The sequence below is a fragment of the Semicossyphus pulcher genome, unplaced genomic scaffold (genome assembly GCF_022749685.1).
Source record: "Semicossyphus pulcher isolate SPU_LCO1_2020_fin unplaced genomic scaffold, fSemPul1.0.p SCAF_15, whole genome shotgun sequence".
NCBI lineage: Eukaryota > Metazoa > Chordata > Actinopteri > Labriformes > Labridae > Semicossyphus > Semicossyphus pulcher.
The window spans coordinates 13,074,815-13,099,187 of NW_027211659.1; the positions used below are offsets into that span (position 1 = coordinate 13,074,815).

Genomic DNA, 24,373 nt, shown 5'->3' on the forward strand with positions numbered 1-24,373 from the left:
TGAACATGGCTGGCTGTTGTTGATGTTGATGATCATAAGGAACATTTTTAGTTGTTTTGTAATAGTTTAAACACCCGTGTTACAATTAGATAAACATATTGCATGTTTGTGAGTTTGTGGTCCACATTTTAATGAGCTCTCTCCCTGACTTATGCTTCACCCTTCCACCAAGTTTCATGAAAATTGGGCCGATAGCTCGTCTGTAAACACAGCACTGCAAACACAACCTCCTTGGCTGTGGATACAATGCATCATTTGTTTGTAATATAAACACACTAAACCTCTGTAACTGACAAAAACTTGCTGCAGGAGTAAAAAAGTGAAAAAAAGTTCCCTTTAAATGCAATAAAATGAAGAATTCAAGTAAAATAAGTAAATATACTCATCTTTCCACGACTGTATATTAACTTATGATCGAGTTTTTGTTCCCGTAATGTTGTGCAGATGCACTGTTGCTGTATTTGAACAAACACTTGTGTGTACACAGACATAATGAAGATCAAAGTTATTTTTCCCGACTGTTTGCAGTTTTCTCAAACAGCGTTAAACACGTTCAGGAGTCACGGCCAACAACCGACAGCATATTAGCGAAGCATTACGCTCCGCTACTGCTTCTTTCCAGGTCCTTGTGGCTTCACTTATAACCCGACTCGTGTGTTCATACTCCATATTTTAATGAGGAGCAGACAGTGTGTGGCCTGTTAGAAAAAGAAAAAAAACATACATTTTCTTGGCAGAAGCAGCAGCACACCGCGGTCGGTGGACGTCCTCTATGTGTGTGTGTGTGATGGATCTCTCTCTAGAGGCTGCAGCTCTGCCTGCGGCTCTTTGGCTCCATCATCAACACTAAACCCCACTTTAGGTTGAACAAGGCTGCTCCCAGGACACTTAATCCCCAAGACAAACCTCCGCACCCGCTGCCTCTGTCCGTGATGTATATCTATTTAAATTGATTATTTTTTTCTCTTAGGGAGCCAAAGCTTGCTTCCTGCGCGACATCCCCTTCTCCGCCATCTACTTCCCTGTTTATGCCCACACTAAGGCGAAATTGGCAGACGAGGACGGAAGCCTGGGGGCCCTGCAGCTGCTCACTGCTGGAGCTATTGCAGGTAAGAAACATCTGGAAAGAGCAGCAACATGTTGTGTTCTAAGTGACGCATGTGTCATATTTTCAGCTCCAAAACAAAAAGCCTGTTTGTGCTTTTTCTTTCCATTGCATCTCACAAAATACTTGCCGTATACATGCAGTGCTTTTGTTGCTTTGCGCTTCATTACGTCTGTCGTGAAACGTCTCCTAAGGTGTACCCGCGGCTTCCCTGGTGACCCCCGCTGATGTCATCAAGACCAGGCTCCAGGTGGCGGCCCGAGCTGGCCAGACCACATACACCGGCGTCATCGACTGCTTCAGGAAGATCCTCAGGGAGGAAGGTTTCAAGGCGTTTTGGAAGGGCACAGGAGGTAAATGCACACATACTTTACATAAACATAATCAGCAGCCATACAAGTGGTTTTATGTCTGGGAAACAGGGCTCACTGTGGTGGCGTTAACTGTCTAGAAGGGACCGCAGAAAATTAAATCCCACATTGTAATTTTTAAACTATTCCCCGGTAGCTCGTGTGTGCAGATCTTCGCCGCAGTTTGGCGTAACCCTGGTGACCTATGAGCTGCTGCAGAGATGGTTCTACATTGACTTTGGAGGACAGTAAGTACTTTGAACCACCACCTTTAGCTAATGTCAAGATGTGTGTCCAGCCCCTAATCCCGACTCTCTCCTCAGTCGTCCTGCCGGCTCCGAGCCCATCCTCAAACCCACCCTCGAGGACCTTCCTTCTGTGACTGCAGACCACGTAGGCGGCTACCGTCTGGCTGCCGCAACCTTCGCCGGCGTGGAGAGAAAGTTCGGCCTGCACCTGCCAAAGTTCAAGTCTTCCAGCGAGGTTACAATCAAAGCAGCGGAGTGCAAAGCGGAGCCCCAGGCTTCATAAAGCGCCGCTCATCGTGCCTGAGAGGGCTGCATGCTCTTACCATGATTGTCTTACTGCGAATGCTGCATGAGTTTGGCTTTCTTGCGTTTTCTTTGCGTAGCTTGCACAACTTTATTGTACATATTGTACTTCTCTACAGAGGGACATTATGGCCTTATGAAGGATTGTTACTGCTGTTTCTGGTGTGTGATAGCGTCGGTGTGCATGTGTCAGTTCAGGTTCAGAGACACGAGAATGTACAGATGTTTTCAAAAGCGTTCGTTTTGAAATCATGACCAGGGACTTGGGGAAATAATTTAAATGTATTTATTGTATTTTATTGAAATAAATCATTCAAACTGTTTCTACTGTGTGAAAAGTACATTCCCTGTTTGGACACCCGAGCTTTGAGATTCTCCGTCTGGATCCCGCTGACGTACGTTACAGATGTGGAAATCACTGAGCAGTTACAGCATACATGATCATCCTCTGAGGCTTTAAGGATATTCCCACTATCTCAGGTCTAACCAGCTGTGAGGACTGGCGCATTATAGAACTATACAGAAGTAGAAAGACATCTGGATTTTGAACATTTCAGTACTTTACAAAGAGGGGAATATTTTGGTTATAAAGTCTAAAAGGAACAGAGATGACATCGAGGACTACAGTGATAGTAAGTTGACATTCCTACGTGTTTAAAGATGTGATTGCTTCACAAAAACTGACCTCAGCTAAATGTGTTTACCATGAATATCATGAGCGGAGCACCTACTCAGGTTGACGAACTGAACTCTAAATTAAGGCCCGTGTTAAAATGCCCAAAATGAAGACAGGTAGGAGTTTACAATCAAGATAAAAACTAAACTTTAAGGCATCTGGTTGTAGAAAGGACGACCTGTTCGTGTTTGTGAATATGGCTTCCTATTAGTGTCTGATGATGATAGCCCTGTCGCTTGTGTTAACCCGAGGAAGACGGTCCAGCTAACTGAGAAGGTGGAAGAAATCAAAAGACGTCCTTACTTCTGTCGGATCAAAACTTTTTCCTCTGACATGTTGTCACCACATCTTTTCCTTCCCTCAAAATGAGGCCGATAATAACAAGCGCGCCACTGGTCCCTTAAACATCTCGTCACCACGGCGAGGCGATCAGGCAGCCAGGCGCTGAGCCGCCAGCTCCTCCGCGTCGTCTCTGTTCTCGTTGATCTCTGCCAGCGTGCGGACGAAGCGGGTCCACTCGTCGTTCCGTGGAACGGCGGTTTGCTGAGAAGGAAGGGGCACGTTAAACACTCAAAACATAAGTAATAGTTTGAGTGAAATCCACAAGACACTCTTAGAAAATCTCAAGAACTGCCCGGAGTAATGTGCAATTAATCACTACAGAACAAATTATAGCAGGTAAGAGGCTGACTCATGTCTGCACCAACATGCCTGAGTGATTAGGATTTTAAAAATACAGAACAGTGGAGAAAAACTGAGTCAGTCCCGCTCACCTCTCCAACATCGTACACAAGAACTCGACCGTCAGAGTCGCCCACTGCGATTTCTCTGCCTGAATGAGCCCACCTGACCCTGTTGAGCGCCGGGTTTCCCTCGACTGTGACGCTGGCGGTCGGAACCTAAAAAATAAAAGCACAAAACAGCAATTAAGAGACGGGAAATGTGCTCTGCCACCTCTGTGCTGATTTCCCCACATGGAATTAAAATCAAAGGTGAATGTCTAATTGATTTTTAAATGTGAAGAGGGAAAGAAACACGTGAATCACGATAGGAAGAAAGTACCTCGGTGTCGTTGTTGAGATTCCACAGGTCAAGATGGCCGACTCCGTCCACACACGCAAACAGAGCGGGGTGAGTGGGAGACCACATGACGTCGTACACGTAGTCAGAGTTATCCTCAAACGAGTAGAGCGGCTTGTTGTTCTGCAGACATATTTAAAGGGAGAAAACATGAATTATTATAGATTATTTATAGAGATTTGACATGTACGCTGTCCTTGTATTTATCTACACGCTGATATATATAATTATGAGCAAACATACTTCAGTAACACAGCACTCAATGATGATAATCCAGGTTATAGCATGTTTTAAAACAACATTGTTTTGGTCCAACTGTCTTATTTTCAAACTGCACTCGCAGCCGGGTTCTTGGGATCGCTCGCTCACTCTTGATTATAATCAGAAAGTTCGGCATAATTTGCCTTTTTTATTCCACACGGGATGAATTAGAAACTTTTAAAACAGCTCAACTGTAAATCTTCTATTTGTCAAATATTTTTCTTTATAATCAAATAGCTGCAAAAACATTCTCACCAGCTGTAGTTTGAGCTGAATGCTAATTTAAATTCATAAACCTAGAATAGTAAACATGGTAAAGGTCAATCATTAGCATGCTTAGCGGTTAGCTTGTATGGTTAGGATATTTAAAGCTTTTAAAATGCAGTGCAGGCAGCACATTTTCCATTGAATGACTTAGTAAGATTTGTATATGTATGAATTCACTTCTTAAACACAGCCTGTCAATATGCAAACATTGCGCTGTATCAACAAAAAACTATGCACCTGTACATACTGTATCTACCTCATGCGGATATGTAGTCATAACTCTGCACTCTGTATCACTGCACTACTTTCCTATTGCTTTATTGTAGGGATAGACCGATTATTATTATTTTTTTATCCGACGACCGATAAGAGAGGAGAAAAAGTTCATTTCTTTGCTAATTTTATTTAACTTTGTTTTATTTACTTTATAAAACTTCAGGAAGTTATTTATTTATTTAAATTTTCAGTTAACTTTATAAGAGATGCTGCTGACCCTGGGAACTCCCTGCGCTTTTTGTTTGTTTGTTTAATAAACATATGCTTAAAGGCATTTAAACAAAGTTAAGTGTTGGAGTTTGTATTATTCAAAATTTTGACGCCAATAATTTCACTTTTACTGCAAGTGAATATCGGCTCCAAATATCGGTTATCGGCTTCCTTGACTACTAATAATCGGTTATGGTATCGGCCCTGAAAAAACCATATCGGTCTATCTGTACTTTATTGTGTATTATTCTGTACATAGAGAGTCCTGTAGACCGGAGTCAAACTTCCTCCTTATAGACGATTATCAAACAGCGACAGGAACCACGAATCAAGCCATTGTTACAATTCTTGTGCGTTTGATCTGTCCAGTGGCTCATCCCCCTTAGCATTAATGGCAATTGTCTCCTTGTTTCTCCCTAACTTGTCTTCCTTCAAATGAAGGTGCACACAGGAGGTGGTTAAGCTGTCTTTACTTTACCGCAACTGCAAAGGGTTTAAAAATGAGCAATAATTGGACCTCAACCTTTTATCTCCTTACGCCTGTTGTGGCTATAGAACACAATTGTTGTTAAATTAGCAGGAACATGCCGGTTCTTTTGGTTTAAACATCTATTATTGTGACTTCTGTCTTCAAATTCAATCAATTCCCTTTTCCCTTAGGTATCTGACCAGGATATCAACATATAACGTGACATTTTTAACCTGATAGTGCAGTTAAAAATGAGTAAATACTGACTTTAAAGAGACACACTAAACATATGCTTTCAAACTAATCAATGCATCCTGCATCCGGCTCGTACCTTGGTGCTCCACAGCTTCACAGTCCAGTCGAAGGAGGAGGTCACAAACAGGTGGGAGAAGTCCAGGGGCCCCGGGGCTGTGTGGCAGTGGATCCCCGTGATGGGCCCCTGGTGGCCCTCAAACATCTCACTGATGCCCGCTTTGCTGTGGAGCACACAGATGAACTATAAGTCCAAATGTCGTGACAGATTAAATCAAGCAAAAGTTTCAGTAGTTAAAATCCAGAGGAGTTAGCAGTTAGCACCTCCTGTGTTTAAATCAAGTTAAATTTAGCATTAAGGGGAAAACTGACGGACCTGTGCTGGACGTATTCACACCAATCACTTAAACATCATGTGATTACCAGCAGGGAGGCAAAAGCGCGTGCAACCCCTCAGCCACATGTTGCAGAGCTGTTAACCGACTGAGGCTCTGATAATTAAGGTAGAGAGGTAAATACTCAGCGTGAGTGATGCTTATGCATTATTAACTGCGATGAGAGTATCATACCATTGTCAATGAGCTGGAAAATTATTCCGCCAATTACAGAGGTGATTCTGCATCGCACAACCTCGCAGCTATCCCCTCTGTGCGGCCTGCAGGCTTACTGCAGGACATGGGAGTGTGGGGCTAACATGCAGCTAACTGGCAGCTCTGATTTAAGCCACATTTCTTCGCTTCTTTAGCAGGGGGGACCATCCACGGTGAGAGGAGCCCCCAGCCTCTTAAATGAGAACATTGTGGGATGAACTACAGTTTTAAAATCTCCCCGGGACGACCGACTGTAAACAAACTCTCTCACCCGGAGAAATATACTGAGGGGAAGAGAGAGCGAAAAAAGAAGAGGGGGAAAAAATGATTTGTTTCCCCTGCATGTGTGCCCTGTTTATGTTGAGCGACCTTTACAAACACAACTGACAAGCGGAAAAGAAAAACAGGATGACTGGGCAGGAGTGAAACCTCAAACAGCGGGAGATCAAGTGTTGGATTTGCGTTGCACTGGGAAGTGAGTGGGCTATATTTATTTGACACTCGGTGTGAGGTGGGCCCCGAAACAAGCCGCCTCAGTTTCCTGGCCCGCGTTCGGGAGGGACGCCGGGGACCGCGGCCTGCTCGTGAACGCACCTTCCATGACGACATGACATGTAGACAGAGCCGTCCTCGCTGCCCACCACGAAATTGTTGACATCTCCGAGAGGGAAAGACATGGAGGTGACAGCTACAGCTTTGGACTGCTTGAACACCAGCTCCATGCTGTCCTGCGGAGTGAAAGCACAGTGGAACAACATCCGTAACAAGCTCCCTGCTCGGGCTTGATGTTAACACACGCTGCCAAGCACAACCTATAAAAATCACTTGACAGTTTATTAATGCATAATCTAAATTCAACTAGCACTTTATAAAAAATGGAAGTTTGACATTGAGGTCTTGGCAGCTCGGATGAAATGACACAGCTAGCAAAGTTAATTTCCTGGAAAGTGAAAAATGAGTTGAAGAAAAAATAAATCAGGGGGAAGCAGGAATGCTCAAATGAAGGAGTCCGGCCGAAATGTTTGACATTTAATGTGAAAGGGAGGGACAGGAAGTGAAGGAATGTGACAGTGAAGAGACACAAAGTATAGCATGTAGATAATACGCTGTAAGATGTGCCGTTTTATTAACACAGCTATTAAAGTTTATGGTTAAATCTTTAATCGCAGTGTTTATGAACCCTCTCACACACACACACACACAGTATAATAAACAGTATGTTACCTGTGGCTGCGAGAGCATGTCCAGACTCCAGGAGCACATCTTTCCGTCAGTAGAGATGCTGATCAGGTTGTTGGCGTTCTGAGTGCCAACCACGTTCACACAGTACACTGGGTGCTGCAAGGACAGTGAGGGGGATATTTTACTCTTCTGCTGTATCAGAATAAAGAACGAGCTGATTGTGTTCGGCGTTAAGCGTACCGTATGTGCTGCTGCTGACAGAGGAGTCCTCTGCACCGGGGTCCTCTTGTTGCTCCTGTTGTCCCACAGAACGATCTGCCCTGAGTAGGTGCCCCCCACCACGACGTTAGGGTGGAACTTTGCGAACGCGGCCGACATCACAGCAGACTGTCAGAGAAACAGAGACAGGTGAAGTTTACGTTGTCACATCCGATGAAAGGAGCGACGATGCGTCCAGGCAGGTCCACCTTTAAGACCGAGGCTCAGCGATGCTGCTGTGGTAGGACGCATCAGCATGGGCTTATTTCACAGCGGACGTTTTTACATCCAACAGGAGGAAAAGCACAGGTGTTAATAATAACTTTAACAATGGTTCTGTTCTATTCAGGTGTCTGAAAAAGCCATGACAGGCAGACAGCATGCACAGAACCAGGACTCAATTGAAGCAGCTAAATGGAATACAGCCATCATTAATGCGACTATAAACACCTGTGCTTTCCCTCCTGTTGGATGTAAAAATGTCCACTGTGAGAAAGGCCTATGGCATAGAGGTACATCATGATATCTTCTAATGCATGACAGATATTTGATTTTTCAGACTGAAAAAAATTGAATTGATTGATATGAGCTGGTATGAAATTAAACCTCTTTCACAGGAATTGTGAACTGATTCTGCACCAATATGACGATGCAAAGGAACACAGACGGCTGCTTTCGTAAACAAATAACTTAAGTAAAGAATGTAAATCATTATTTTACATTGTCAACAAATTCTTATTTGGTCCTCTGCCTGCTCAGCTGTGATTGATCTGCTACGTGTGCCGCAAACAATGCTGACAGCTGCTAAACTATGAGGAAAAAGTAGGTGATAATAACAATTTTATATCGGAAAAAATATACGCAGATACAGATTATGTGATTGGTTAATATCAGCTGATCAATACATCTGACAGGATTGTAGTATTGCATTTAAAAAGACATGTTTCATAAACAGTGGTACTGTCTATGGGTGTAGGTGTGTGTGTTCGAATACGGATGTGGATGAAAGCAGAAAATGAAAAGTAAAGGAAACCCATACAGACTACAAGTTTTGGAAGTTTACTCTGTGTAATTTAAAGAAAAATGTTGTAATGACTACAATGTGTGTTTGTTTAACTTTGCCCAATAAACATAAAGTTGAAAAAAAAAGACATGTTTCTGTTATAAAGCCTACCCTCATTGATAATAAAAACTTAATGGAATCAACGCTCACTAGTCTTAAACTAGCTAATTAAGAGTCAAAATAACTTATAATATAATATAACTTATAATAATAAATAACTAAAATTTGTGGTTCATTTTCCACTGAGGTTACTGACCACAACGCTAAAGAGCGCTTCAAACATTCAAACATCGCCAATAAAAAGAACATGGAAAACCTCATCTGTGACCTGTTGTTTTCCTGCTTCATCTCAAACTGTTTTTTGCATGTTCCTTCTTTTCCTGAAACACAACCAAGCACATTTTTCATCACTCACGCCTCAGCTTTTACAGCGCAAACAAAACAAACCTCCGAGGCTCGTTAACAGGATTATAATATTTTTGGACCCCGATTTGATTCATGGATTTCATTTCTTGGTCGTTGGGTGGCCTGAGAACACTCATCGCTTCACACATCACCGTTGTGCCTCATATTTTTTTCTGCACTGACTGTTCTTGACAAAAAGTGTGACGCATGGTTAAAGAAAATCTCATTATGGGCCGACTGGGAGGCTCCGAGAAAACTGCGTTCACACTTCTGTTCAGTTTTATTCATCTGAGCAACACAACTGCTTCTACATCCGCTCTGGAGGCAGGAACATGTGGTTCTACTCAACTTGTCTTGGTGAAGGAGCCTCGGGGCAGGCATTATAATAAGGCCGGGCAGAGCGGAGGAGCAGCGCTGCTAGCTCGTCTGAACACAGGGCCCTTGTTTGGATGCACATGATAACCAGCCCTGCCCCACACGCTTAATCCTGCAGCAGTGCTCGGATTCCTTTCGACTCCTGCACCACAGGTCTTCTCCGGCGCCTCACGAACATGTGTTTGTGGATGGATGTGGTGGAGGTGGATGCCAGTATGATGAACTCACAATGTGAGTGAAGGCAGGAGGGTGAGGAGGGGGGAGGGCATACAGAGCGACTTTGCTTTTAATACCTGACAGTGGAAGACGTACTCCGGCGTCGCCTTCTTGTACTTCATGTTCCACACTAAAGCCACGCCGTCAGGCTCGTGAGGAGCTTCCTCGTTGTTGTTGTACGAAGCAACCAGGAGTTCAGGATACTGGTGACAGAAAAAAAAAATCATGCCAAATGAATGTGAGGGGGGAGGCAGACATGCCCCCCAGGCTTGGCTCCATGTGGACAGGCCTGGCCTGCCGTGTGCGGTGCTGCTGAATGCCTTAAAGAGTGAGTAACCATTTCCCCAAGATTTATGGCCCGTTAAATTAGCCCCTCCCCCCTCGCAAACTTTGCTAACTTTTATTTCCTTTCATAATTTCTACTAAAAGCAAAAAGAGCAAAACAGAGAAGCTTATTGAGATTGAACATTTAACCACCATAGTGCTCAGGCAGAAGCAGAACCCAGGTATAATGATGTGAGATTCACAGTTAGTGGAATCATTATTTCAAATTGTAGACTGAGCTCGTAGACACTGTTAACAAGTTAACAATAGTTGGCGCTCGATCACTGTCAGAAGTCGTTGCAGAATCATGCGTTCAATGACCTTAGACACCAGAGGAAACAAATCATTACGGCCGCCGACTAAGTGACATTTTGTGTGGGACAGGACCTACTTTTCCTGAGGGATTTGTGGCTGAAAGTAAATGCTGTCAAACTCAAGCTATGTAATCATAAAGCATTATAGCTGCGCAAAGCTGAGCTGTTTCAACAGCCGATTAGCAGTAATGAATACACAGATTTTAGAAGAAAAACAATAAATGCATTGTCAGTAGGGATGTCCCGATCAGCTTTTTTAGCCCCCGATCCTGATCCGATTTTTTTTTAAATATTGAGTATCTGTCGATACCGAGTCCTGATCCGATTTTATTTGCCTAGATAACAGAGCTGCACACCCTTTTTTTTTTAAACAAGTAATCGAATTAAGAGAAGTTGTCAGTTTATTCCATTTAACCTAGTCCAGCTAGCATTGTTGTAACAGTCGCATATAAAATCAAAAGGAAATTTTTTTTGCCGTACAGCTCCAGTAAGGAGGTGTCTAAAATGTAGTGTCTAGACAGCAGGACATACCGTGGATCCAAGAGCTTCAAAAGACGGCAGAAACCTGCATTCTCTACAATGGAGATGGGCTGATTGTCCAAAGTGATGAATTCAACAACCTCCAATTAGGGATGCACGATATTATCGGTATCGGCCGATATTGGCTTAAAAATGAATCCGATCGGATATCGGCCAACACGCGGAAATCCGCCAATATAATTAACCGATAAAATAATGGGCTGCTGCATACTTGATTAAATACCCGACCTCGGCGCAATGTCCCCGGCGCGAAGAAGACCTGCGCGGCGCAGCGTGATGACGTCACGTGTGTCTACCTGCAGCATGAGAGAGTTAGAAGCCAAAATGTCCGTGGTGTGGAAGTTTTCAAAGTGTCCGAAATAGATAGCAAAACTGCTATTTGCAATGACTGCTCAGCTTCGGTGATGCGACGAGGAGCCAAGGCAAAGTCTTTCAACACGAAAAAACTTGATTAACCATCTCAAGACCCGTCACCCCGACCGTTGTAACAAATGTGATAAGAGTATCACCATTATACTGAACTCTAATTCCAATACAGAAGAGAGTTGATGATCTCTGCAATTAAGGTGTGCGGGAAAAAAATATCGGTATCGGTAATCGGCTAAATGAGTTGTAAAATATCAGCATATCGGATATCGGCAAAAAATCCAATATCGTACATCCCTACCTCCAATGTAATCTTTTTAGCCTTTTCGCTCTCAGGTTTGTTGCTTCAGCGCAGCAGCCTTTTCCTCTGTTGCTTTAGCGAACACGCCGTATTCCGTTGCATGTTTAGTTTTTAGATGTCGTATCAAACTGGTTGTATTGAACGCAGCTCTACTGCTATCGCCTTGCAGGCGATTGTATTGCATATATTGCAAGTGACGGTTTTCACTTTTTAGTTTGAAATATTTCCACACTGCCGTCATTTTAGCCACGGGGTTGCTAATGCTAAGTGCGTGTGTTTGCGTTCTGCCACAAATTGTGCTCAGTTAACGTCAGCTGACTTAAATGATTGGGGTGAGATGATTGGCTCACATTGCCGATCCCAGATCAGTTAAAAAATGCCCCGATCGGCTCCGATCTAATAGTTGGGATTGGGACATCCCTAACCTTTCAAAGCAGCAAATTGTGAATCCTAACGAAGTGTGTTCAACTGTCGATTTAATTAGAAAAAGTTGCAAAACAAAAAGAAAGACCTGGGGGGACCAGTCCAGACAGGTGACGACACGGTGCTTGGACCAGCGCTCATCCATGAACTGTCTGTTGAGAGAGAGCTTTGCTCCGGCCTGGATTTCACTGAGGAAAACAAAAGCACCACAAATCAATAAAAACACTTCTTCAAAAGCCAATTACAAGTTTAAAAAAAAAAAAAGACACAAGTTGTCCAATTATTACCCCTCCTTCTCCTCCAGGTCACGACCGCTGTAGTCAAAGAAGAGGTCCACGTGCTCTGAGAGAGCCCGCTCGATGATGCGAGTGCTGTGGTCGAAGAAATTCACAAACTCCTCGGAGTGCAGGATCTGGAGTTTTTCCTCCTCTGTCAGCTCGTGGGGGGGCGCTGAAAAAGAGACAGACAACAAACATGCAAGGTGATGCGATGCTTTAACAGGAGGAGAAGCCTCTCTGTATAAGCCCCGGAAGAGCTGAAGTGTATTGCAATCAGCAGAGTACCTTCCTCGTCCTCTTTCTGGTCCTGCTTCTCGGTCTGAGTCTCGATGACTGGTTGAGGTTGAGCGGCTTCTTCCTCTTCTTCTTCTTCTGTTGATCAAAGAGTGAGTTATGTTAAACACTGGCTAGATTGTATACTAAACATATTCTAAATGAGACTGTAAACACGTTCAGTTACGGTCGCAATTTCAAACGTAAACGTCATAAAATCTAATTCAACGTTCACACAACGAGCCGTCAGGCCTCATTACCAACGATTCATACCTTTTGGTCACTACATCTTCCACCTCCATTATTTCCTCCCCTCCATAAAAGCTCCACCCGGTGATTATGTGCACTGCAAAAGACTGATTCTGTATCTCCGCCTCGCATTTGTTTGGTTTGTCAGCAACAATGTCGCCTTTCAAAAAAGAACCTGCTCCTCTAAAGCGGGGAAGTTTGTCATTTGTGCTAAAGGGACACAGCACAGCGGGTGTCCTGTTGTCATAGGGACCCCTGTCTTCCCCAACTGTTAATGAGACCGCAGCCTTTCAATGGAGAGTCGAGCTGTCAGTGTAGCCGCTTCCTCTGTGTCACAGTTGCAGGTTGAACCCCTTCTAGGCCACGGGGCAGCGGGGCAGAGGGTGTGGAGCAGCTGCCCGGGGCCTCGTCCCATTGGGTCTGACCAGATGACGGCATGGTGCAAAAGCAGATGGCGATGCTGGGATTGTCTTGTGCTCTTCAGAGGTGGCATAGGGATGGCACAGAGGTTTTCCGCCTGGCTGCCCCGAGACAAGCTTCTCCCTGAACAGCAAGCCTGAGCAATTACCGTCCTAGCAGGAGGTCCTGCAACTCCTATTCAAGCTCAGAGAATGTACAACAAAATACAGGCCGGACCAGCTGGCAAACAGCACACCGGCTCCACCTCGAAGGAGATAAACGTGTTCTTTTTTTCCGAACACATCTCTATAGCTTTCAATGTAAAGCATAATAGCAAAAGCAGGACAAAACAGATTCATGAAGAGAGGTGGGAAGACGCGCCTGGTTCCTACAGGCGTTTATCTTGGTAGGAGCTTTATAGTTAATCTAAGATGACAGCAGCGCATGCCTGAATTTCCTTCCTACTGAGATAATCTAAATGATAATGTCATCTGTCACTTTGTCCATAAAGTGATTTATCCCCTTTCTCAGACGGAGGTTTGGGGAGGAAGGTTATTGGGTGCACTGATGAGTTTACTGAAACTGGGTTGATGACACGAGCCATTTCAATGTACGGCCATACTCTGCAACCAACAGGACAAGGTTAAAATCTTTCCTTTCAAGGGCCTCAATCAGGCTTAAAGGAAAACAGTAATCACTGTCTTTCAGATAGTCCCGGCCGCGCTCGTCAGCCCTTTCCCTGGTGAGGCAGCCAGAGCAATCAACCTGCCAGGCATTAGGAGCGGATAGACAATCTGAAAATAAAGGGTATAATGCACCTGCCAGCCAAAATGGCCATTTGGAGAAAAGCTAGTGATCCTGGTGACCCCGCTGTGGATGTGTAGGGGGGTAGTAGCGCCGAGCGAGGGTGGGTGGGTGGCTGGCGGAGGAAGTGGGGAGGGAGGGGGTTGCATTTAACAGAATTCACCCGGATCAGCGATGTCCCATACACTGACACCTCCTCTGAAAGCAGGCCCAATTATGGCTTTTGTACCACTTAAGAAATAAAAGCTTTTGGGGGGTGTGAGGAGGGGGGAGCGGGGTAATCACAGGTCTTAACAATATATTAATGCAAACACGGTATGCAGCCAGTGATGTACAAGTTTAAAACTAAATGACCTTTGCTCTGCGCTGCAGGTGTCTCCCACTTTCTATACGTTCACGCAGAGAAAGAGTCAGACTCAGGCACGTGCGGAGGGTTTTTTTCCTGCTTAATAATGACCCACAGGAGACAAACCCTGGCCTACACACAAACACAAACAGGCACCCTATCATCTTTCGGTTCCTAAAATAGAGCACCAGTTTACAAAACACACTTTTTAGAGTGTTTTATTTGTAATCGGGTGTTGCAGGGATACCGATAACGTGCCGATAATATCGTGTATCCTGCAGATTATGGCTTGAAAATGATACAATGAAATTGTTCTGCTGATAAAATGCATTAATTACGCCTTAATGTTCAATGATTCCATAAAAAAGCTTGACGTAATGCTACGACATTAACTTGCGGGAGTGTGCGCACACACTTCCTGCACCACGCCTCTTCCGTCAAGCGTGCAGAAGGGTGCAAGATGTCTGCGGTATGGCAGCTTTTGGCCACTACAATAAGAGTAGGAATGCGATCAATTCCACTACAGGGGAGACTTGATGTTCTCTACAGTTAGGTGGAAAAAAACATGTGCCTAATATATCGGTATAGAAATCTGCAATTGGCTAAAAGGGATGGAAAATATCGGCATATCAGACATTGGCAAAAAATCCGATATCGTGCATCCCTAGTGTGTAGTAGTGACGCAAAAAGAAAGATAAAGACATCAGCAGTCAGACTGTCAATCTGATAACGCTGTTCAAGACTCGGTCATCTGTGAAACAGGAGTCTATTGTTTTCTTCAACATGGTTACACATGTCTCCAATGACACCGAGGTCTAAAGATCACTGACAGGCCGACCGTAAGCAGAAATCCAAAACCAGAACTCCCCTCTTTAAAACCAAACGCCTGTCAGACTCACGTCTTCTTAAAGGGGACATTTCTTTTGAATGGATATTCTCATATTTTGGGTTTCACATGTTTGTATTGTTCACAGTGAAAAAGTGAAAATTGCATAATGACATGTTTAAAAATGTCGCCTCTGAAATGGGCCGTTCATAACAGCTGCAGGTTTCTATGTAGAACCTTGCTTTGCGCTGAAATCGACCAATCGTCATTCACCGTCATTCACCTCAGGCTGCCTTCTTGCACGAGCTTGTAGTCAAGTCGTTGTCAAGATTTCAGCTTACCATTCGGATACCTCCGGGTGATTCTGGATCATATGTATAAGAACAACCGATCGTAGAGCAGCCATGTTTTCTACAGCTTTTGGAGTGACGGTGCGGTGCGGCCGCTCTCCCAGGTGGGATCGCACACTGTCACTCCAAATACTGTCAGCCAATCGTGGCTAAGGTTTAACCTTTGAATGGCAAAAAGGCTTGTTCGTCTCAGGAGGAAGGAGAGGCTCCGAAAAATAATTAATTTAAACATTTTTCAAACGGAACAAACTTTACCAACGTGATTCAAAAACACATGAGAATAATAGAAAATTGACTGCATATCTAAAATATGTCCCCTTTAAATGAGACAACATTCAAACCTCCCAAAAAAGACAATACACCAAATGTAATGTTCTAATTCTTAGCAACTGTACGGCAGAGCGAGGGGGGACACAATAGATATTTAACAGTACTAATCATCAAGTGCATAAAAGCTGACCACAATCACAAGTGGCCCTCCACACGAGAAGGCCGCTAAAGGGCTTTTGTGATTAAAAGTTTTGACCTGCCTCTGAATTCACGGTGATTAAAACAATCACATTCAATTAAATATTAGATTTAGTGAACTGCTCCGCGTACTCGTAATCCTGACGAGCCTTTTTTAAACGCTGTACCAGACCAGCCACTCCATACACACACACACACGCAGCCCCAACCTCCAACAGTATCTTACTCCATAATTACAGCCTCTTGTTGAAGAGTGCATACTGATGCTGCATATTACCTACTAGTGCAATCTGGGAAAAACTGTAGAGGGGGCACAGACATGTATGAATCTGATGCCTCAAAATCTGGAAATTTCCAGTAGAATGAATAACGTTTATTTCAATGCAAGAAATGCATCTTAATTGTACAGTGTAGACATCTGAGATGAGATGTCAGGACACGCTAGGCTCATAAAGACTGTCCAAATTATGTTGTATATTGTGTTCAAACCAACTTTAAGTAGTGTTCTCCTTGATGATTCAGGGGTTCTCTTTAGGTCAGGGCGGGTGTCATTAAAATCTTTTCCTCCGTTCTTCGCGAATGTCCAGCAGACGCCGTTGAAACTCTCCGTGTGCAGCAGCCGGGGACCCAGCAGCCGCTCCCTCTAATGCCACCGCCCGCTGACCTTGAGAGTGCCGCACCGTTGCCTCCTTTTGACAACATGATAAATCGCTCAATCAGAGAACAGGCCTGACGCCACCCCGCGCATCAAAAATGCGCCGAGGGGAGCGAGCGGGGAAGGGGAAGCCGCCTCATCGAGTGCCAGAAGTGATGGTGTGAAAATGCACAATGTCACTGAGTGTGTTTTGTTATGTGCCTGCTCGGTGAAGGGAGAAGACAGGGAAGCGAGGGAAGTTGATGAAATGATTACATAGTGGCAGAGAGGGGAAGGGGGCCTCGTGTTGAACAGCTGGCAGAAAGCATCATTGTTTAACACAGTTTTACAATGCCCAGTAGAGTCCAGAGTAAAGAGCGACGACAAACAGAGGGATGCTCTTCATCCTTCACTAGCTCTGCTCGTAGTCTTTCCACAAAATCACACAATTTTATCTCACTGGCGCCGCGTGCCGCCGCGGGATTTTCTACACATCACCTGGTGGGACAACAACCACCAATCAGCACACTGTTTAAAATCCTAACCAGGCTTTCAAAAGGCTTAAAAAGATGTGTCAGCTGAGGCAAACAAATGGAGCTTTAAAGACATTCCAGTAGTTGCCGTTCTGTCAGATCTGTCTAATAAAAACAAAAATCAGAACACAAAACAAAAATCTAATCAGGATGTAAGTCGAGCGCATAATTCGCCATCTGTCATTGCGTGAATCAACCAAGAAGAGGCAGCACACGCACAAATATTGCATATTTTATGGAACATGTGTTCAACATGTGGATGTTTGTAGAAGCCTGAATATTCTCATCGGCCGACCACATGAAAAGCTCCAGCGCAGCAATTACATACATCTCGACATGCTTCACAGGCAGCGAGCAGTCGTCTGCCCTGCGCTTCATATCTCTCTCCCGAATCGCCTTCTGCTTCCTGTCACTGCTTTTCTCATCCTGCTCGTTAATTATCCCGAAGCGAGGTCGCTTGTGAGGTTCAGAAGATCAGGGCTTGTCTGAGTTTCATCTCTCCTTTCGGCTTCTTGAGTTTCCTGAGCCTCGTTTTTTAGTTTGCTTTCATCTCAAATCAAATCTCTTCGACTTGGTGGTCACTTCTGGTAAAGCACTCTTACATCCCCTCAATACACGATTTGCATATTTCAAAGGTGGTGCAGCAAAACAAGACTAGGTCAAGCATTTTGTCATAACATGATGTGAAAAGTACCTTCTTTCGGCTGGGTCATGACGGGTGTCTGGGTCTCTTTCGTGTAGGACACAGTTTCACGTGGCGGGAAGTCCACCTGTGTGACTTTGGCCATTCCCATCTTGGGTGTTGCACGCCTAAAAACACAGAACATCTCACACTTTGCACACCCTGCTATCGCTACAAAACATAAAAGTTTGCAACAAGAGCAAAGCATACAAAACAATCACTCTGCTGTAACTGTTCTCATCTGTTTGTCGAGTGGAATCTGGTGCTGATCAGAGTAAGCAAATGAGTGTTTCATGGGATGGTAAGAGACTTCAGATTAGTTTAACACCCAGTGTGAATTTGTCTTACGCATGCTCTACTTGATTGGGTTTGTTTTTTTCTGGGCTGCATTAGCTGACTTTGAAAGACAAAGTAATCATGCTATAGATTGAGAGAAGGGAAAATGACCAGAAAAGGAGAGAAGAGAGTGTCCAGTACCCCAGCTCAGAGTCAGAGTGAAGTTGAAGAGTGGACGGGTCAGAGTCCCAGTGCAGATTCCTGGTTAGTGTCACAGCAACAAGGCAGCATTAGTGAAAGAGACACAAGCAAGCACAAATGAGGAGAGGAGATAAGTTAGCATCGTAGCACACAACATGCTGATTGGATCCTGGGTCACAAATCGGTTACATTTACATTAAAACACACTTAAAGATATAATCTCGAAGTTGTCAGTTTTGTTTCTATTTGGCGACACCTAATGGCGATAAAAGGCAGGCGCATAGGTCGCAGATAACTTTCAACTTTCCCAGATGCTTTCCTTTTAAGACTGTTTGCCTTCATCTGAGCGTCCAATTAGTTTCTTTTTCTTTGGATTTTCACTTATTTTTGATAGGGATGCACGATATTATCGGCACGTTATCGGTATCGGCCGATATTGGCTTAAAAATTAACTGTTGGATATCGGCCAACACGCCCGATATAATTAACCGATAAAATAATGGGCTGCTGCATACTTGAATAAATGCCCGACCTCGACGCAATGTCCCCAGCGCGAAGAAGACCTGTGCTGCGCAGCGTGATGACGTCACGTGTGTCTACCTGCAGCATGAGAGAGCTAGAAGCCAAAATGTCCGTGGTGTGGAAGTTTTTCAAAGTGTCCGAAATAGATAGCAAAACTGCTATTTGCAATGAGTGCTCAGCTTCGGTGATGCGAGGAGGAGCCAAGGCAAAGTCTTTCAACACTACAAACTTGATTAACCATCTCAAGACCCTTCACCTCGACTGTTGTAACAAATGTGATAAGAGTATCACCATTATACTGTACGCTAATTCCAATACAGAAGAGAGTTGCTGATCTCTGCAATTAGGTGTGCGGGAAAAAAATATCGGTATCGGTAATCGGCTAAATGAGTTGTAAAATATCGGCATATCGGATATCGGCAAAAAATCCAATATCGTGCATCCCTAATATTTGAAGTTGTATCTGTAGTCATCGACCTTTTCTTTGTTTGTTCAGCCATAGTAGATTACTGTTTACTCACAACACTTGCAGAGACCGGAAAAGCAGCCGCTTAGCACCGCCTACCCTCTCTGACAGACCAACCACTGCTGGGTGATGGAGAACGCGTCACTAACTGGGCGCAGTTGGCCGCAAATGTCGCCACAGACACCCAGTCCTTAATAACACTATATACTGCAAATGCAAAGGCAATCACCAATCACCATTGTGTTACCTCATTCAGCGATAGAAAGTGACTTAACAGACATTTATTTACATGAAAATCTTCCAGATTATATCTTTAAAAACAATTTTCAGTCCAAGCTCGAGTCTGCCTCCAAACTCAAGGTGGAAGAACGTCTCTGCTTAAAATGCATGGATGCACACACACTCTCGGAGTGGGATGACACAGGGTGAAAATGTTTCGCCCGCAGAGCTCTGAAGCCTGAACTGTGTCACACCAAAGGCTCTGAGTGTTGTGTCGACAGAGAGGGAGGGAGAGAGAGAGAACCCTCAGGGAGAAAACATGACCTCCATGTGTGTAGGAAATGGCCATGCTGGTGAGGGAAATGAGTCAACACGTAGGGGGAACGGCTCCCTGGGCCTGATGGGACACTGGGGGAGCTTGAATTTCAGCCCAGGGAAGGGGCTCTAATTAGGGGTTAAGAAGTCCCCCAGGCATCACAGCAGCCTGCTGTTTTATTGTTAATTTAAGATCGTCCTAATTCGACGGCACACAAATTAAATAAACATGCACTCAGTTGGCATAAACTTGTCATCGTTCACTTTAACGGTATGAGACTTCAGCTCAGTTGTTCTTAATGTAATCATGCTTTAAATTCATCCAGAGTTTGAATGGAGCTAAAAGTGATACAAAAACACTTTTCAAAGCACATTCAAAATATATTCTACAAGCAATTTGCTACATAAAAATCCCAGAAATCATCTGTTGCTGCCACGAGCGTCCCAGTGAAGAGCTTTTTGAGAAGACGTATAAAGATCAATAAAGTATTAAGCATCTGAGTTTGGCGGAGAAATAGCTGTTAGAGCTTCCTGAATAGGGATGTTGAGATTGTTTCCACAGTTGTAATGTTCTGTGCGAGAAGCAGGAAAAACTTTGTTACTCACACTTTCTCTGGAGAGCGTGTGTGTGTGTGTGTTGTGTACCTGGGTCCCACCGCTCCATCAGAGTCTTGGCTCCCCGCCTCACTCGGAGTACCCGCGGATTTGGTTGTTGGAGACGTGGGAGGAGGGGCTACAAGATCAGGCAGACAATAATCATCGGTTATGATACACGAAAGCAATTCAAGAGACAGTACAAGTTACATGATAGGGAGCATGTTGCTAGGCGTGTGAAGCCTGGATATCAGTGCCAAAGTAAGTTCATTATACACAAATCAGTCTGTAAATAAACTCAACACAAACTGTGGAGGAAGCTTCATTAACATAATAACACAAATCTTGTCACTTAAATTAATGTTTGAAAAATGCAATAAAAGTAAACAGAGAGAAAAAGATCATGTTTTTATGTGTGCTTCAGGTTTGTGTGCATCCTGTGAGCGTTAAGAAAACGTGTAATGGATCTCTACTGCCACCTGCTGTTCGCTACATGACAGTGATCTAAGAAGCCTGCTGCAGAGATAAATACAGTCTTTACTACATGTTATCAGTGCTTTCCCTTCTACAGCACAGGTGTTTTTGGACATTTTGTGACGTGTTGAGTTTGTCAGGTTATTTATGCAAGACCATACTAGAAATATGTTGTGGAAAAAGCGCAGTAACATACTTTTTTTGTGCCTTTGGTTGCTTATGACATAAACTTAGCAAAGTTTCAGGAAAAAAAGAACTCAAGGACAGTGATGCATTTGTGTTGCTTCAGCTCTAAACTCCAGAACTCTGACTCAGACATGGTGAAATAATAACAGTTCAACCACATGGTGATGACTATGAAGTTAAAATGCTGATTTTGAGCTTTAATGAGAGCATGTATACGTAAACAACTTTAATATACACGCATGCAATGCAATTTTAGGCGAATGCAAAAAGAATAAAAATTAAAGTTATCTCATCTGATATTTCTGCCCTAAGTCTGGTCTTTAACATGTTAAACTCATGATCAGCTGGTCCGAGGTCAGGTGACTAAGTCGGCCAGTAAACAACATTCCACTGTCTGGCCCTGAACACATCTGTATGTGTCAGATTATTAACCCATTGCTCAGATAATACATATTAAATGGAACAATTCTTAAATTGTGAATGCAGTTTGAATGTGAACACCCTCAAACCCTAGTCAAAGGGCCAAAACAGTGGCAACAAATGACTGTCCTAATAGAATAAATGCATGTGAGATATAATGGCACATAAGCCACTGTAACCGGGTTGTTTTTAAACGGGTACATAAGAGGCTAAACAAAACAGAATATATGAAAATGTTTCGTTCTGAAACCTAGACTTGTTCCCTTTTCCCTGAGGTTTGAGGAACTCAGATCTCCCAGTAATTAAGTAAGCACAATCCAAAGACTGGAAATAGAAAACGTACCAGCAGGAGCATCTGAGGTTATGCCCATACTCTGTAGGTAGGCCTCAGTCTCTCGTCTTTTTCTCTCCAGGTCAGAATCATCCTGGTGAGCTGCAGAATCTTTCAATTGGTCCGCCTGGAAATACACAAATGTATCACCCATTAGTACAATCTCTATGATCTATGATCTTTCTATTTCTGTGACGCGAAATAGACAGGGTCCAATACCATTTTTACTTCCTGATACCGATTCTGACACCTCGATTCGGGGATTGTCAGATACCCGTACAAAAAAAAAGATTTACATCCTATTTTTTTAAACAAATTTACACTACAAAGAATATATGGATGTGGTACTATTGCTGCCACTGCTGTACGGCATGGTTCAGTTAACTGAAAGAACAAGCTGAGGGCCTACAAATACGGAACTTTTGCGTAGGACACAGTTTCATGTGTAATGTACGGGGCCCAACAACCCTCCTTTGGTGGTATGTTGGCTGGACAGCATCAGAGAAACACAGATTTGAATCATTAAACTTTTGGGTTTTTTCCAGTGGTCAGAATTATATAAGGTTTAATTAATAAAAAGAATAAAAAAGTATTTGATGGTAAAACAATGATAACTGCCACTAGGTTTGACTTATGTTACACTCTGTGCTAGCAGTGTATTGTTGTTTGCTATCTTCACATGGCAATTCATGTTGTTTGTTGTATGTTATTTTCATATCTTGGGTATCATTATGGTACGATATGACAAACAACTTACACTGTGAAATGACAATAAAAAAAACAACCTTGCAAAAATCAGTACTTGAAATAAATGTGTGTCTGCTGACTATTTTGACATCTTAGATCAGCAATGTAAAATCTATTGGATACATTAATCACAAACGTATAACAACAAATGTGAACCGTAATGACATTATGATATAGAAAGTAAATAAAAATGGTTTATTGTTAATCTCAACGTACACATAATCTGTCAGATAGATTTGTAAGAAAATCTCAACTCCTTTAACTGACAGATTTCATTCATCAAAGTTTAACTAGTACAAAACAGTTAATTATAAATTAATAATTACTTATAAAACCATTCCTCCTATTACAGGATCCACATGCCAACTCTCTTAAGCTTTGTAAGAGGCCTTGGAGCGTGTTGTGTATGTCTGTCAACATAACAATCAGTTGTCAAGTTTCATTAGACTGTAAACTGCATTTGGCTTAAATGCAAACACTATCAAAGATTGACAATTTCCTTCAGCATCCGGACTATCAAAACTCACACAAATTATGTGTAGGCAGAGAATTTCAATTTGAATAGATAAATGATTTTCATAAACTGAGCCATGGTCGGTTCGGTTTTTTATTTTTGTTCCCCATATTCACTTTTGCAGTCATTAAAAAAATGTTAAACATACCTCTTTCTTTCTGCGCTCTTCTTCCTTTATTTTCTTCTCCTCTCTGATCTGTGCCAAGCGTTGCTTCTTCCTTTCCAGCTCCGCTTTCAGCTCACTTTTGGAAGACATAATGCCACGGCTGTGTACAAACAACAGATGTTTGTTTTTCTTTGTGTACTATCGAGAATTCTTTGAAAAAGATTATATATTTAATACAGGATATATCAGACAAAAGGTAAGCACTGAGGGCTCCATTAAGCAGTCCTGTGTGTTTGCATTCGCTGACAATGAAAAAGCAGTTTTTAAAAGTCAACCCTAAAAGCATCTTCTCACGGCTCATGCTCACAGCTTCAGGACCACCTTCCACAGCAATGGAGACGGCTTGCTTCAACATAACACCTTGCAGATGATACAGTTACAAAGGATCAACCAAAAGTTTCTCTCTTTTCTCTGCAGCTGAGTGACTTTAATATCGTAGCACTTTGGAGACAAATCCTTGACTCCTTTAACAGCTTTGTGTCAATAGGTTAAAACCACGGCCTGGCTGGTCAGTCATTGTCAGCTAGTTCACACAGCCCCACCCTACACTTTGTGCTTCTGCTCACACCCGGTTAGCTTAGCACGGGGCTATCTTATTCTCAGTTCCTCATGTCCTGACCTTAACAGCTTGTCGTATACACTTTCAAAGTAGAAGCTAGCTTCAAGTGGCATTGCGCTTTATGTGACTAAACGCTACCACACCACTGTTTCATAGAAAACAAGCACCTTTATAGCATCACATCGGCCCCTGCTAACTTTAGCCTTCCTCATTATTAAAGGCTACTGAGCTAGCTTAGCCTTCCTGGTTGTGGAAAATCTAACTAATAATTGCAACAGCCACGCCTAGTTTAATGCATTCATGGGATAAAATGTATTCAGGATCCCAGAAATAGGACTCATTTAATATAATCCTCAATTTTTTGCTAAAGATATAAACAGCATTAGCTGTATTTGTTAGCCAGACCGAGGTCCGCAGTGTTGTCAAGCGCCTTTCATCTCCATTAGCCGCACAAAAATTAAGCAAGTTGGGCGACAAACTCAACGACAAATACAAAATAAATGTGCGTGATACTACTGCTAGCATTTCATTGATTTGTAGATTACAAACCTTTAATCAGGTTTTCGACCTGACAGCAAATGCCTCTAACCAGCACACAGCCAAAACAAACGGGCTACCAGCCTAACTACGGGTGCTTGGAAGAGTCAAAAAACCTTCATTTAGCTTTGACGTGGCTGTGCTGCTGTC

At 43.3% G+C, this 24,373-nt stretch overlaps 2 protein-coding genes across 4 annotated transcripts in view; one reads left to right on the top strand and one right to left on the bottom strand.

Moving 5' to 3' along the window:
• The window catches only part of LOC138592057 (electrogenic aspartate/glutamate antiporter SLC25A12, mitochondrial-like), a 23,436-nt gene extending 21,007 nt beyond the window's left edge, over nt 1–2,429 (top strand). The window contains exons 15-18 of the mRNA XM_069662663.1: nt 971–1,109; nt 1,300–1,458; nt 1,613–1,703; nt 1,779–2,429. Coding sequence (XP_069518764.1) covers nt 971–1,109; nt 1,300–1,458; nt 1,613–1,703; nt 1,779–1,986 — 597 coding nt within the window. The 3' untranslated portion in view covers nt 1,987–2,429. The remainder of the gene's footprint in view (nt 1–970; nt 1,110–1,299; nt 1,459–1,612; nt 1,704–1,778) is intronic.
• On the bottom strand, nt 2,284–24,305 carry LOC138592059 (dynein, cytoplasmic 1, intermediate chain 2a-like). 3 transcript variants are annotated; one of them, XM_069662665.1, is made up of 17 exons: nt 24,236–24,305; nt 23,110–23,227; nt 21,713–21,827; nt 20,341–20,428; nt 18,174–18,233; nt 17,709–17,824; nt 12,418–12,501; nt 12,142–12,304; nt 11,943–12,042; nt 9,664–9,789; nt 7,510–7,656; nt 7,312–7,425; nt 6,682–6,815; nt 5,577–5,721; nt 3,745–3,885; nt 3,456–3,581; nt 2,284–3,225 (listed from the first exon to the last, which is right to left on the bottom strand). In XM_069662665.1, the coding sequence occupies exons 2-17, from the start codon at nt 23,215–23,217 to the stop codon at nt 3,112–3,114; spliced, it is 1,881 nt and encodes a 626-aa protein (XP_069518766.1). In that variant the 5' UTR covers nt 23,218–23,227; nt 24,236–24,305; the 3' UTR covers nt 2,284–3,111. The 3 variants fall into 3 exon arrangements, with proteins under 3 accessions (XP_069518766.1, XP_069518765.1, XP_069518767.1); XM_069662664.1 differs by having other exon boundaries at nt 12,418–12,504; XM_069662666.1 differs by lacking the exon at nt 18,174–18,233 and having other exon boundaries at nt 12,418–12,504.
• Nucleotides 24,306–24,373: the final 68 nt, after the last annotated feature.